This window comes from Chaetodon trifascialis, chromosome 7 (assembly GCF_039877785.1).
Source record: "Chaetodon trifascialis isolate fChaTrf1 chromosome 7, fChaTrf1.hap1, whole genome shotgun sequence".
Classification (NCBI taxonomy): Eukaryota; Metazoa; Chordata; class Actinopteri; order Chaetodontiformes; family Chaetodontidae; genus Chaetodon; species Chaetodon trifascialis.
The window spans coordinates 29,781,986-29,798,212 of NC_092062.1; the positions used below are offsets into that span (position 1 = coordinate 29,781,986).

The 16,227-nt window shown below is 47.5% G+C and overlaps 1 protein-coding gene across 1 annotated transcript; it reads left to right on the forward strand.

Annotated features, from left to right (window-relative positions):
• Positions 1-1,477: 1,477 nt before the first annotated feature.
• On the forward strand, positions 1,478-13,775 carry tp53inp1 (tumor protein p53 inducible nuclear protein 1). The gene is given in 5 exon segments (XM_070965576.1): positions 1,478-1,675; positions 5,134-5,350; positions 5,352-5,503; positions 9,398-9,926; positions 10,056-13,775. Coding segments are annotated over 4 exon segments (966 nt in total). The 5' UTR covers positions 1,478-1,675; positions 5,134-5,288; the 3' UTR covers positions 10,279-13,775.
• The last annotated feature ends 2,452 nt before the right edge of the window (positions 13,776-16,227 follow it).

The window sequence follows — 16,227 nt, forward strand, 5'->3', positions numbered from 1 at the left end:
AGTTAGTACCTGAATACTGTGCTTGAGTAAATGTACTGTGTTAGTTTGCTGGATTTATAATCTGGACTATCTGACAAACACACACAGGTTTTCCTTCCACTCTGTGTGTAAGTTGTATGGAACTCATTTGGGCTGTTTCTAATGGGAGTATATTCCTTTATTAGACTTTCATGTGAGACCTTAAGCTCACATTCGTCTGAAAGTTAAAACTGATAACTGCCGTGCTCAGACCCTTCGAAATTGGCTAACTGTATGGCTGCGTGTTGATGCCACGCTGTGTTGTGCTGGTTTGCCTCTGCTGTGCGCCGCTTCATACCAACATTTGTTTTCATGCCAGGAGTGAGACGAGACGACGGGTATCGATTTCATGTCAGCGCATTAAGCATGGAGCTGCAGCCAAGAGGCGATTAGCTAACCTGGATCTGTTCAAAGTTCAAAAATACACCTCCAGAGCTGCAGAGCCTTTATTTATCTGTGCAGATAGAAATGTGAAAGGGAAAAGTGGTGGTCTATGGGGAGCCATAGCCTATAGAAAGACTATATTCCCAAAAATGTGCCTTTAATACAGACTACCAACTACTATTTATGCAGAATTAAATCAATTAAATAAAGCACAATGATTTCACAGGTAGACTCGACAGGCTGTATGTTTGCTATGCTAGCTGCACAGAGCTAATATGCTGCAACCGTTTGCCCTGTTGGCTATTTTACCACAAAAACAAAGCGTGCTTGTGCTTTATGCTCATCTGGTTGCCAGATTCTGAGAAACCTTTCAGTAAATTAAACTCAGCAGGCAGCTGTGTGATGTGAAATGAGTGCAGTGTGGTGATGAATTTTCTTTCCTCTGCAGGTTGAGACGAATCCAGCAAAGCTTTCATTTCGTCCAGAGTTCAGAAACATCAGAAAAGCAGCTGAAAATATGATGTTTTTCTCAGGCGTATTGTTTTCAGCAGCTGAGCGTTATTACATAACTGTGCTTGAAGGATGTCCTGTGAGTTAAATGAAGACAGTAATAAAGTCAGCTCTGACCAAAAGTGCTCTGGAAAGCTCCACTCATTATTTTCTTTAGCTTTGATTATTTTATGACCCGTTATTCCACTTTATGGCTGCTTAATTGTGTTCGTCTTAAATGTTGACATTCTTTGGGTGTGTGGAGGCTTAAAAACAGGAAACCCTGGAGCTTGACCCGGATGTTAGTCTGTTGTGTAATGTGTGAACGAAATGGGTCCGTTTCAGGGGAAAAGTCCGTTTTTGTCCTGTTATTCCTCCCAAACCCTGCGCGCTTTGCCCAGTCATGCCCTTTTCAGGAGGAGGACGCGGAGTCACGTGGGTTAGTGACAGCCCGTTATGCCCCGTGTGATTGGCCGAGCCGCCACAGGACCGTCCCCTCCGATAGGCTGTCCTTGGCGACGTCACGCCGATCAGCTGTTGGAGCTCCACAACAACAACAAAAGAAGGATCATTCGGGGGACTGAGGAGGAAACGGACTGACGGAAAAAGGCTGAAGCGCACTGTGACTCCCGATGAACAGTCCCTGAAAGAGCGTTTTTTATATTTTATTTCTTCCGCGAAGAAACCTTAAGTTTTTATATTGTTCGAAAAGTAACGCATCTACCTCAGTTTTAAGGATTTTAATCACGATCTGAACCGTTTACATCCTCTCGCTCCGCCGCAGGTGAGTTCTTTGTTGTCTTCTCGGTGAACGTTAACGGCTCCGGTGCCTCACACTCTCAAGCTAATGATCGTTTTCATCCACATTTCGGCAGAGACACTTTATGCTTTAAGACACAGACGGACATGAAGAGGTTACGGGACGTTGTTGAAGGTTTACGGTGGAGTTTTCCTCGTCTTCCTGCAGTATTAGCTTAATCTTGCTAGGCTATTGACGTTAGCTGAAGCTGCATTCGCTCTGCAAAACTTGTGTTTTGTTTTGTTTTTTTGACTCGACAACAGGAAGGTAGCAGCATGTTATGGGAAGTATTTTCAGAATATAGTTATGGAGATTAAAGTTGAAGAGCCCAGCGGTCCTGCCCAGCCGGTGTAGAATTACAGCCTCCTCCCCTTCTCTTTTGTAACCATCCAAACCGTCCAACACTCAAGCTGCTGCTGCTGCTGCTGCGGATTACTGGACCACTTTGTCTTTTTTGTCCCACCGGCTGGTCGGTCAATCACATTAGGGCTGAAATTGTCAGCCGATCAGTGTGATGGTCCACCGACGTCAGAATGAATCGATAACCAGTTTGATAGTTTGTCATTTATCAAGCAGGAAAGCTTAACATTTCCTGTTTTTAGCTTTTTCAAAGGGAGGATTCGCCGCTTTACTCGTCGTCATTTTACACTCGCGGGTGATGCCTTTTGGACTGTTGGTCGAACAAAACAAACAAACCCGAAGACGTCATCTTGGTCTTCAGGAAGTTGTTGTGGACATTTTCAGTATTTCCTCTTGTTTTTGATTGACACTCCACTACTCATCCCAGTTTTATATTATTTTATGGTCGTTGGGTTTTGGACTGTGAGATTTATTATTCTGAAAACGTGACACGGGATTGTTATTGGAGACAGGTTTTTATTACTGACAGTTTAGATTGCATTGATTAAATACTGTGTACATCAGGCTAACCCCACCTGATATATTGCATTTTACTGTCTCGCAGCTTCGTCTCTGCTGTTGTTTGCCAACTAAAAGGTAATGTGGGTTTTATCCTCCTCTACATCCCAGATTATGGGGCCTCCGCAGCGGTTTGTGTGTAATCCTGCAGCCTACACACTGTATTTACCTCAGATTTAAGGATTGTACGTCGTCTGCCTCTCGGCCTGTTTTACTTTGGAGTGAGTAAATTGCGCGTGAATGATGTAATAGACGCATTAATTGCGTGCAGTTCAACAGAAAGCCGCAGCTCTGACCCGTTTGATGACATGAAGCGCACATTAAACAAACCCAGAGGGGCTTTCCTTTGTGTTCTGCCACCATGGTGATAATCTGAATACATCCATATTTAGTGTTTATCTCTGACATGTCGTGATAGGGTGGAGGAGGAACAGGTGCAGCAGATTATCAGCTTGCTGTTGTGACTCGTCGGTTAAAACCTCTTTGTTTTCCGTCCGTCTCTCCGTCGCAGCTTGTCGCTGTTTCCTGAGGCTGACTTTGGCTTTTGCTCCCCAAAAGAAGAGCGTTGTTTTTGTCAGCGTGTAAAGAATATGACAACACAGAAATACGAGCTGCCGCGAGAGGACTTAAACGCACCACAGCCGTAGACGATTCACTTGGAAAGTTGCGCGCGTTCAACAAAATCCGAGATTTGGCTTCCGGAGTTAATTCCAGCTTGTATTTTAGAAAAAATGCTGCTGTCAGCCTCCTAGTAGTGATTATTTTAACAGCTAGCTCACATTTTAAAGGCACGACGTGAGATTCAGACCAAAGGGTCACTGTGCCAAGATTAAAAACACAGCACTGAAATCTACAGACACACAAATCAACCGACAAGCCTGCTAATACACAACACATTCTTTATGTTTTCTGTTGTTACAGGTTTGTTTACATCAGTCCTGTTGTAAACACAGGAGTGTCTTTACAATGTTTAAATGACATATATCTACACTTCGTATCTGTTGCTGTACGTCATTTACTTCTGTTTTATTGTGCAGATTTACTGAACCTCCTGTCACCAAGCAATTGTTTAAGGCCTTTATCTTAGAGCAAGAAAACACCTAAAAACAATGGATGCAGTTGTTTCACTCATAGCGAATCTATATACTCTATAATGCTAATTCTATCATATCTGTATATATACTCAATGCTGTATTGCTGTATTGTACCAAAAGAATTACGAATACCAACTTCAACTAACACTGCTTAAACACCGCGTCAGACTTTGACTCAGAATCTAGAGATAATGATGCATCTCATAAAAAAAACTTTTTTCCTTCCTCAGTAGTGTCTTCAGGGAAATCAGACTGAAAGTGTAAAAGTGGGGGTTGATGGGGGGGGGGGGCATTGGCCTGCCCCCCCCCCCACGCACACACACACACAGCAGCTGCAGCAGAACAGCCTCACTGATCGCTTCTTATTCTGTCTGCTGATACTCTCCCAGTGTGAAAGGCTGCAGCGAGGCCAGCAGAGCGGCTGCCAGCCAGCTGTGTGTGCGCATCCTCCGAACACAGCTCATCTCTTTATTTACTGCGGACTGAACACGGGCAGGACAAGCTCGCCTCCATCAGCTCAGAGCCCGAGGAGGCTGCAGCTGCTGCTCGCCTCCATCGGCTCTGACAGGAAATGAATCCTGCCTCGCTTTACAGCCTGTGAGGGCTCCAGCCTGGAGATGTGTGTGTGTGTGTGTGTGTGTGTGTGTGTGTGTGTGTGTGTGTGTGTGTGTGTGTGTGTGACAGGTATAATATCTGAACAAACACGACTCACTTTTAACCTTTATACGATCGGAGTGGCAGCGAAGACAAACAGACAGTCACTGAAGGGAGACGAGCAGCAGGAAAGGCTGATTGTTACAAGGAAAACACTGTTAGTTATAGTGTCACAGAGGCGGCAGGGAGGATTCTGATTGGCCCGCAGCGCCGAGCGTGCACAGTACACTGTGCGGGTGTTGGTTGATAAGGTTACCGGTAACTTAATAATTACTTGGCTGGCTGCTGAGATTCTTGGCGTCCAACATCGGCGTCTAACCCGTATTCTATTCTGGAACAAAAACGTCTCACACACGGCAAGTTCAAGACCGCGAATAACGCTGTAAAAAGTGACAGTGGAGAGTTTCTTAACAGCCCAATCTGCAGCTTTACTTTGCTGTGTGTTCACGCTCGCTGAGCATCAGACGAGCTGGTGAACGCAGCATGGCGTTTAGCAGCCTGATGAAAGGTTGAAGCTGCCGCCATGCGTCTGCTGCATGTGGGAATACGCAGCCGGCGGTTTTTAACATAACTGTTTTAGAAGGCGTTAATATGTGAGGTTTGTGTGTTCTGCTTGTTTTGCTGCCCCCAAGTGGCCAAAATCTTACTTAATACAGCTTGAAGTACAACATGAGAGTTGCTTTGTGAACAAAAGTTTTTTCTGAACTTGTCTGGGCTGACCTCAGATCTGGAAAGGCAGCTCTGGATTCTGCTGATTGGTCTCTTTTCTCCTCTCAGGGCTTCTTTTGTACTTTTGCACTCGTCCAAACGATCCTGACTTCGAGCGATGTCCAGCCTGCGTCGGCTGGCCCTCAGATGATCCATGACCACACCTTATTGATGCACTTTACCACCTTTCCGGAGCCTTCTCGCCGCTGTGAACCCCGCAGCTGATGACCAAAGTGTGCGCCGCGCCTCCCCGCCGTCGCCCCGAGCCTCGCGCCTCCCTGAGCCCCCCCGCAGCCTCACGCCCCCGCAGGACGTCCAGGGATGTTCCAGAGGTTCGCCAGCGCTCTGTTTGGGGATGCTGTGGAGGAGCTGAGTCGACCTGGGGACAGCAAGCAGGAAGAGGAGGAGGACGAGGACTGGATCCTGGTCAACTATCTGGGTGAGTCTCACGAGAACGTTCTGATCAGCTGGAGCCTGAAAACCAGCAAAAATTCAGTTTCAGCTGAAGATAAACTGGTTTACATGTGAGGAAGAAATTACAGAAACTATTTTAATTATTTATTTTTTGGCATTTTCACAAGAGGAAACAGTTGATTGATTGTCAGAATAGTTACAGACGGTCAGTGAAATGTTTCCTCTGCACACCAGATCATAAATCCAGAGTCGTCCCTCCGCTCTGCCGCGGTGTTTTAGCTCCTCCCATCAGCAGAACCAATAATCAGCGAGCTTTAGCTTAAAGAACGCTGCAGGCAAATCCTGGAAGCACACAGCAAACCTCAGATAATATCAGTCCATAACCACACAGCAGCGACGGAGACAAAGAGAAGAGCAAATACACACTTTGACAGCTGTAATCCAGCTCACGTGTTGAGACGCCGCCGCCGCCGCCAAACTCGCTGACCTGCAGCTGTTGTGAAACACTTTTGAGACAAACCTCAGATGGATCCGTCTCGTCGACAGGAAGAATCCTTGTTCAGCTGATTTCAGCTGTCAGCTGATGCGTTTTCCTGCTTCGGCACCGTAAATTAAATAAAGTCTGAAGGCGGCTCTTCAGATAAAGACGCCGTGGAAACACAGCAGCCCTCCTGACGCCGTCTGCGTGTTGTGTCTCATGTGACGTCCTTCGTGCATTCAGGCTGCAGTTTGATTCGATGTCTGAGTCCTGCTGTCCACATGCTGAGGTGTCCTTGAGCTGAAGACACTGATGCACAAAATGCTTCATATGTGAGCAGGAGGAGTAAAAACATTGAGCTCAAATCAGGACAAAAATCTTTAAACATAAACGTGACATAAAAAGGATAAATTGACCCTAAATTTGCATTGAAAAGCATGAAAATGTGTCCTTAAAAACCTCTAAAGGCCGGATCATTTTGAGGAAGAGCAGAGTGAAAGCCAGCTGCTGATGAAGACCATGAGTTCAGCTGAAAGCTCGTAAGCGGACCTGGAGCTCAGGCTCTGCTCACAGGGAGGAGGAAGCTGCACGAGGTCAGAGAGCAAGATGCCGTTTAACTTTAGACCGTCTGAGCGGCAGAGAGACGTCGAGCCAAGTTTCCAGCTGAGCCTCTGAGAGCAAAAAAAGACCCCAGTCAAAACAGACGCCACGCGCATGCATGCACGCACGCACACACACACACACACACACACACACACACACACACACACACTGTACACAGAAATGTGACACACCGCGGTGGATCCAGGTGGCTCTGAGTGAAGCTCCTCCGTTCACCTGCCGCTGGTCTCGACTCGACCCGTCTCCGATTCCACAGCCGTGTGAATATTTGGGGGGGTGGGCAGAGGCCGGCTGGCCCATGTCAGGCTGGGCGGGGGTGTGGAGCGGTGCGGCAGGGTGCCATCAGGCAGTTTATGGTCGTCAACCTGTAAACAGGGCAAACAAAGGCGCCTGGGGAACCAGAGGAGGTAAAAATAGATCCTGGTGCAGCCGGAGTTCCCATTCCGGGCCGGTGGAGGTGGACTTGTATGGGCACAGAGCCGCCCCGACGTTCCTCCAGCTAAACACACACCTGGACGCCGTGTTTCTCTGAAGAAGGTACAACAAGGTGAAGAAGAAGAAGAAGAAGAGTTCTGAGGCGGTTTGTGGACAGTCTGAAGGTTTAAGGCGTCTGTGTGGTCCCACAAAACAAATAAGAACCAAATAAAGCATGAATGTAGATTCAGAAAGGAAACGTTTGTTGACAACGATTCCTCCGCTGCACGCCCCCCAACATAAACACACACGCACACACACACACGCACACACACACACACGCACGCAGAGATGCAGGCAGGAAGGGCTGAGCCGGCTTTCAGAGGACGGCACGGCTGTGTCTGTCTTCCCTCATCAGGCAGTTTCTCTCATTGTCAGTGAATGCACCGCCACCAGGTTCACTCCTGGTCAGGGTCCGGTGTGCAGAGCACGTCTGATGGTCTGAGCGTGGATCTCTGCCAGAAACTAAAGCATTTATACCCTGATTTTACACCAAAAAATCACAGTTTACAAGCAGGAAACTCACACTGTTCAAGAAGTGTTTCCACCAGTTGACTGGCGTCTTCATCGCTGATGATGAGTGTGGACTAATTTAACACACATATTGTGTAATGGCTGCATGAAAGATCATGTTTCAAAGATCGTTTCTGACTCTTGGTTGTTGGCAGTGTTGATGTCCAACGTCCAACGTCGCATTCGTTCTCTTCTTCTCTTGCTCTTTTTGATGCGATACTTCTGGTTTTAAAGAAAGATCAAACTGAAATGAAAACAATCTCAGTGAAGCCATGTTGCAAACATCTGCACGCAGCCCAAACAGTGTGACGGCATGCAGCAGCTGCACGGCGCGAACACGGCGGCCTGCGAGGAAGAGCGCGCTCGCTCTGTTTGGGACGGTTTCAAGACCTCGAGGCCTGTTTGGAGAAGACGCTCAGATCCCGAATGATGCTCGCTCGCACAGCCACGTCCTCCGGGGCGTCACATGTTCGTGCATGTGCCTCAAACAAGACGTTTGTTTTTAGCAGAGAAGCGTCAGAAAGCGAGTTAACACGATGCAGACTCGGTGAAACTCCTCCTGATTGGCTGAGGGTGGAATCAGCTGTTTGTGTGGACTCTGAGCCTTTGTGTTGCACAGAGGAAGCGGCCGTGAGGAAGGTCAGCCGGTTCGTTTGTAATCCACAGCGACCTCATTAACCCAGCGCGCAGCCTGCCAAAGGCTGCCCAGCTCTGCTGCTGCTCACCAACAGCAGAGCGCCGCCCTGCAGACGCCTGCAGCCTACGGCGGCGAGGGCGGCGAGGGCCGTGCAGAGGGCTGCTGAGTCAGCGCTCCGAAGCCTCGCCGGTCTGTTGTGGGTAAACAAGGATTCCTCTGTGAGCTCCTGGGAGTCAGAGAGGGTTCATGCCACGGTGCTCAGACCACATGTGCAAATGAACTCCAGACACTGGCTGACGAGCGCAGAGACAAACAGAGCTGCATGCATAAAGGGCTCAGGGGTCAGAGGTCAGCGGGGATCATTTGATGAAGGTGACGAGTGCTTAAACTTCATCAGTTCGGCCCTGAGGCTCCGTGTTTGTGCGGAAATGACTCGAGTTCTTCCTCCCAGTGCGCAGAGAATAACAGCTCCTTAAACAGAACTGAAATCAAACAGACGTCTGCTCCGTCCACACGACTTATTTTTAGTTTCCAGTCTGCCAGCTTGAGATCATGTTGCCTTTCCGCCTCATGACTTCCTGTGTCTCTGTGAGTCATCAGAAGCTGGTGGATCGAAACCAAGAGGCTGCCTCGCACACTCTCATGCCTCCTGGTTAGCAGCGTTTGATGTGCAGCGATGCAGGATGTTGGCACGTTTACCGTGCGTGTTGATTTATGTGTTTGAAGAAGTCTGCAGCTTCGTGTGGAGGGAGCGCGGCGTGGAAGGATCAGGTGGTCGTGAGCGGGTCGGTCTGCTCTGTCGCGAGCGGCGTCTTTGCAGCGTGCAGGTTGTGGTTTCGGTTGGACATGTGTTGCTGAGCTGTCGCCGCCCGCCTGCAGCTCTGAGGCTGCTCAGCATCAAACTATGATTGTTTACATATGATGGCTTCAGTGCTGCTCAGACAGGTCACAGTGCCACCTGCTGGCAGCCTGAAGGCACTGCACTGGAGCGTCATGCATGTCTTTATTGTGTCCGTGTGTACAAAATTGCAGTATCAGTATTTCCTGTGTGTAATAATGTGAACTCAACCGTTGCCTTGTTTGACTGACTGTATTTGTTTGTGCATCATATCTTGTTTTTAATGATGGTTTTAATGATGATGATTATTACATCCTGATGATCAAACCAGTGATTCCGGCTCTTTCTGTCCCTGCAGCTGAAACCTGCTCCGGTCAGTGTGGAGACGGCCGCTCTGGATCCACTGTTGGCCCTGAGGAAGAGGAGGAGGAGGAGGATGAGGTGGAAGATGAAGACCTGGTGATGATCCCCTCCCCCATGGCCAGCCCCCCAGTCCGTTACGCCTCCTGCACCTCCCTCAACTCCACGGCTGACACCGACCCGGATGGCGGGGCAGAGGAGGATGACGAGGATGAAGAGGAGAGCGGCTTCCTCCGTCTGGACGTCGGCTCCCTGGAGGAGAGCTGGTTCGTCACCCCCCCGCCCTGCTTCACCGGCCGCAGCAGCCAGCCCGTCCTCCTGGAGACCAGCCCCCTGGAGAACCTGCTGATCGAGCACCCCAGCATGTCCGTCTACGCCCACCACAGCCCCCCCAGACTGACCCTCGACCCCCTGCCCTGCTCGCTCGACCTGGAGCTTGGCCTGTTGCCTGCAAATATGGCCTCCACCCCGGCAGCCTCAGGCGGGAAGGAGAAGGGCAGGCGCGCTCTGGACGGCCCTCGTCACAGGTAAACTCAAAAACCCACCGTCGTGAAAAAGTGAACAAAAACTACATTTCCAGTGAATTGTGATGCGTTTCCTGTCTGACACAAACTCCTCTAACAGTCCTCTGCTTCTGTCTTTGTCGCCATCTGCAGGCCGGAGGTGGCGGTCGTCCAGCGGCGCTCCAGCCTCCACTCTGCCTGCTACGCCGCGGCGCTCTCCGCCCGCAGCGGCCTCCTGCAGCAGCGCTCTGGTAATGCCGCCCAACGCACCCAACCGCTGTCCCGCAACGCCCTGCGACGTCTGAACCTGCTGCGCCCCCCGAAGGCCAGCACCGTGCACCTGCACCAGCCCAGCCAGAGACACCTCAACTTCTGAGGCGTCCTGACGACATCACCTTCATCATCATCATCATCACCTTCATCATCATCAACCTGGATCCTGTGTGAGAAACACTGGCCACACACGCGTCTGTTTTCTTCTTCTCTTATCAAGAAATCAACACCAGCAACAAGCCGATCGTCAGCCAGCAGCCACACCTGATCTGTTCTCACATCTGATTGGACGGTGAAATAGGGAAAGCGGCTGATTGTTTTCATTTAATGTGGCCAGTGGGTGAAAGGTTTCTCATTCCCCCTCCCTCTCCTCCTCCTCCTCTTCCTCCTCCTCCTCCATCATGTTGATGCTGAGAAGAAGGGATGTGAAAAGAAAAGGTCATTACGTGTCCTCCACCCTCTGCTCCTCCTCCACCTGTCATCCATGTTTCATCTTCCCTCCACTGGACCAGTTAGTGTCCAATCGTAGAGGAGAAGAGTCGTCATGGTGACGTCCTCTCCTCCTCCTCCTCCTCTTTCTCTTTTCTTCTTGTTCTCTATGGAAAACTTAATGTGTAGAATCAATGCTGTAGGTCACTTTACTCAGCGGCAGGTTCACCGCGTGGCAGGATGCTAAAATGACGTCGTGGCGATGTAATGGCGAGGCCTCAAATCAGTGTTGTGGTTGTTCGACGGGAAGTCGCCAGCGGTGACGTAGAGCTGGAGAGTTATGAAGCAGGAAGTCAGCGAGGCCCAGAGACAAAACTTTAAAGGGAACGTCCCTCAAATAATCAGACGCTGTATTAATCAGTGTAGTTTCTGCTCATTAAAGTCAGCTCCTATGTTTCCCAGAATGCCTTTCTCCAGCCGCCACTAGAGAACAGATCAATGAAAGGGACGTTCAGTGGTCAGTCTGCAAACAGTTCATGGAGTCTTTTCTGGAGGAGCAGGGAGACTCTCGTGTTAAGATTCAATCAAGTTGCATTATGGGAAATGTAGGATCCAGTGTTTGGCGCTCGAGTCACAGAGGTGAGCAAAAGTCAGGATTTCTCTCACTGTCAGCTCCAGAATTGAATGCAGATCTAAATTTCCTTCAGCTGCACTCAGAGGTGAAACTGGAGGGCGGAGTCACCGAAACCTGAGAGCGCCGTTTGACTCAGCTCAAACCTTCGCCGCCGTCATCACTGATATTTTTAGTTTCTCTGTTTCCTCTGTGATGAACGGCTGCAGGAGCCTTCACTCGCTCATTCTGAGGCACCTCCTGTGACCTCATCTCGTCAACATCTGATTGGATGTTCACAGAGAAAGACAAACACACCTGACTGAAGCCAGAGACGCAGCTCTGAGTGTTTCCCGATGGGAGTTTTCTTTCCTGCCTCGAGCTTTGATTTCGTCTCGTTTGCGTCCCGCGGCGGTTCGTCTTCGCTCGTCCCGCCCCGCCGGCTGAACCTGCCTCTGACTCTGTAATTCAGTACTTTTCACAATATTTTTTTGAAAAAAAAAAAAAAGAAAAGAAAAAATACAGTAAAAATGACTGGGTTAAATATCACTAAACGCCTTGTTTTAACGGTAGCTTTGAGATGAATAGAAATGTAAGAAAAATGTATTTAAAAAAACTTCCAAAATATTTTTTGAAAAGACAAAAAGAACTTACATATCAGTATGAAGTTGGTATATATGCGTCTACGGTTTCTGGCTTAGGTATGTTTGGTCATGTTAGTGTGCAGTCTGTTGCATGGTGTAGAGTTTTGTTAGCGTGACGATGGGAAAAAAGAAAATGGAAAAAGTTTTTGTTTCTTTTTATTATATTTTTGTTTGTTCTTAATGAATCTGCAGTCCACTTCTCAGGGTCACAACCAATCACCTTTACTCTTTAGGAAAATGCAGATTTACTTGACGGCCGATGATTCTTTGCGCGTTCTCGGACTTTTCCGGCTCCGTCCCGGCGAGCGTTGGTCTCGTCCACGTTGTCCCAGGACTGTGAAGATGAACTCTTGGCGTTCTCAGTCGACTGTGGGAAATAAATCGAGATGGAGAGAAACTGTTGGTGTTTTAGCGATGTTTATATTTTTGGATGGAGTGTAGCTAACAAGCTTGTAGAAACGTTCTTCGCTTTTTAACTCGTCTCTTTTCCACCTTAACTTAGTTACGTTTTGCTAAAACTGTTAAAATATTTAAACCAAAAAGTAGCAATGATCTTTTCTCTAGTTTATGATGCTGATGTTCTTTACTGTCGATCAACTCTGAAGCGTTTGCGACCAGCTCGCGGCCTCGGTGCTCTGGCGCGGTGGATCGTGATTGGCTGCAGGGAAAGCGAAGCCCGGGTCGAGTCGCCGCACCGCCAGACAGACGAAGCTGTCGACGGAGTCCTCTGGAGGCCCATTTCTGCCAGGAAAAGACAACGTTAGATGACAAACAGTCTCCATGATTCTCATTATTCAGTGATTACGACTCATATTTAATCTTAGTTACTGACCTTGACGGCTTCTCACCTCGTAGCGGCGACGTTAGCGGCCAGACGTTTGACTCTCAGCTGCACATCAGCTGGTGGAGGTGGAGTCGCGGTGATGGAGGCTGTTCGCAGTGTGGTCCTGACGCTTCAGTCTGTCACGTCCCGTGTTGGCGGGACGGTGGCGTCGTTCAGAAAGCGCTGACAGAGCTTTGCTAGGCTCTGCTGTAAATACTCGTATGCTAGCTGAGCGGCTCTCTCTGGCGTGGTTAAGCTCTTCTGTTATTCCTGGAAATGTCTCTTTCAGCTGTCGAGCTTTGCAGTCGTGGATGATGTTATTTTGTGTTACTACGTTTTTTGAGGCAGACTTAAAGACAGAAGGGATGGGAGGAGACGCACGGCGGCGACCCGTCTCCTCCCGCCGGCCGTCCGGAGCCTTAAATGTTTTATTTCTTAGTTTCTGTTCTCAGTTCATCTCTCCATCATCAGACTAACAGGGATTTGTAATGTTTTTGTTCAATGCCTTGAATTTGTGGATCACGTGCCTTCCAGGTTGAAATGTTGTAATGACAATGCATCAATGAAGAACTTGAACTCCCTTTTTTATGTCCTGAGTGGACGTAATCAATAAAAACACACAAACAGACATCAGAAACCAACTATGCACCACTCGGAGGAAGCTTGTTCACTCTCGCCCCCCCGGCCCCCCCAGCCCACCGCCCAGTGCACAGCTTCGATAAAGACTCAACAAACCAGACAGAATGATGTAGCAAACCTCTTTTCTCCTTGTTCGTTTTTAAAAGAAAAAAGTGTGAAGAATATTTTGTGGCATTTTTATTTTTCACCGAGTGTTAGACGTTTTTTTGTGTAGTTTACTGGAATAATACAGCACTTTGCCAAAAAGAAAAAAAAGGTGTAGGAATTTTATGGTTAACTTTTTATTTATCAACATAACTGGTCTCCTTCTTTGTATTTTGGATGTATGACAGATCAATTCATTCTGTTCTGATGTCAACAAATGCTAATTGAAACGTGGGGTCATCTGTTTTCAGACTGTAATAGTTCATACATGTGATCTCTTATTAGCCTATAATAAATGTTTTCATACGCGGCTCTGCGTCTTCAGTCCTTCTTAGAAAACTGTCCTCATAAAGTTCATTTGAACTTTACTTGTTCGCCTTCAGTAGAGCTCTGAACACATCTCAGGCCTTCATCAGTGAATCATCACTTCACTGAGCATCAGACTGTGGTCATGTGGTAACAGCTGGCTGCACGGTTTTATCAGCTTTAGTGGAGGTTTAAAGCTTCGTGTCACAGCTCTGCTGCAGTTCACAGACAAATATCAGACCTCTGACTCATCTGCATTTATTCTTTCATCTTACTTTGCAGATTAGGGTTTTAAAAACTCATAATGAGCCTCTAACATATGCAGCGCTGTTATAAAGTAAGTTAAGACCTGAAAGTACATAAAAGAGGTAGAAATAGCTGCACCATTAAACGCTTCAGTTTGGGCTGATAATGAGTACTTTTACACTTAATGTATATTTTGCTGATACTGATAGACAAGGCTTTTACTTGTAATGGAGTATTTCCACTTTGAGGTATTGTTGAGTAACAGGTCTGAGTACTTTGATCAGTGTACTACACTGTATTATATTGTCATAGTTTGTTTCTGCTGGTTAGACAAAATAATGAGAATCATCACTGTCCAAATGGTTAATATTCAGATCTATAACAGACAGTTTACTGCACAAAACACAGAAAACTGCACATCAAACAGAAAGAACGCAGTATTCAGAAGTACCAAGATCCTTCTCTTATGTCGAAGTTGTAATACTATGAAGTAAAAACACCTGAAATATTGTAAGATAAAATCCTGCAATCCAAAATTTGTTCAAGAAAAAGTACTTAAATATCATCATCAAAAAGTACTTCAAATATTAAAAGTATTGTATACACTGTAAACTACTGAATTGTGATTAGCGATGCATTCTAACAAATGCTGTAGTTGGTTGAGGTGAAGCTAATATTAAGTACTTTATACGATGGTGGGTAGTTTCAGCCACAGCAGAAGTGCTCATATTCACCGCATATTTCTAATTTAAAACCTTAATTTGAAAAGTAAATATGGTACAAAGAACAGTGTTTGCCTCTTATCGTATTAACGTAGCTTAATGGAAATACTCAGAGTACATGCACGTACAGAAGAGTATGCGAGTGAATGTAGTTACTGGTGGTATTTACGTGTATGTAGAGCTGCACTTTCTCATTAAACATCACAAATATGAGTTCATAACACGCTGAAGGAGACATAAAGCCTCGTGTCAGCTGCAGTTTCTCCGCTTCGGGACTCTGCGGCTGTTTGACAGCAGCTCCACGTGCGCTCTCTGTTTACATTCTGCGAAGGAAGCACGCGGCGGTCGCTCCTCGCGCTCTCATTGGTTTGACGTCTCGAAGCCCCCTCCCACGGGCGGGACTCGTACCCGGAAGCTGTTTCGGTGCCGCCAAGAAAACGTTAAATAACTCCATAAAGCGTCATAAGTACCGATGTTTTCCAACGTCATATGATTCCTGTGCGTCTGCCGAGCCGTTAAAGTTTAACCGGAACGTACGGAAAGCGGTGTTTACGTCAAAAAACGTCCCTGCGGTCCGCTGTCCGTTAGAAGTGAATGTAGGCTCCGGTTAAACACGGTAAATAAGCAGTTTAATCGCGCCATGGTGCTTCTAACAATATGTCCCGGCCAAGAGAGGACTACACTAAACCTTTTTAAACCGTCCGGCGTCGCTCGTTTGTCAGAATCTCAGTTCAGATTTGAACATTTAGCGCGTTTCTGGGAACCGGGAACGCGCATGCGCAGTAAGGAGCGGCAGGCATATGCGGATATAAGGATTGGCGCCGGCGCCACAGCTGATGCATTCATTCATTCACCACTGAGGAGGTAAGACCACCGAGCCGGGGGGGACATTTATACTTATATATGTGTACTTTTCTAACATATTTCTACCGTCAGTACCTTCGTGGACTTTGCATCGTGCGTTTTGATCTTCAGATGTCCGTTTTCCCTGCGCAGTTTGGTGATGTGGATTTAAATGTGGACGAGCGGGGGTCTGCAGCCATATCTTTGTATTTACCGTGTATTTGACCGTATTTGAAGGGGTTTCCACCATTGTTGGCTGCTGCTTTACCTGGCTGTAATCTTGCATGTGACGCTGTAGGTGTGTTTGGCGTTATTCAGGCTTTCAGAGGAGTTTATCTGACAAACACTCAGCCTGCTCTCATAACTTTAAAACTCAGAAGTGTTTTTTTTCTCAGTCCTTTGCTCTGTTTCCTGTTTTGCTAAACCCAGCAAGTATTCATCTGTTTGCATGTAAAGGCTGTGGATCATCGGCTCATCTGCATATCGAGGTTAACGTTAACTTCGCTGCTTATTGTTGACCTCGTTAGCAGTTGCCGGGCTAAGTTTGCTAATTACTGTAGCTCCCCTGCGCCGCTTCCCCTCGCTTTAGCCGAGCTTAATGGCGCTTTTCAGACTTTAAACAGGTTTGTCTTTAGATATGTGGTTC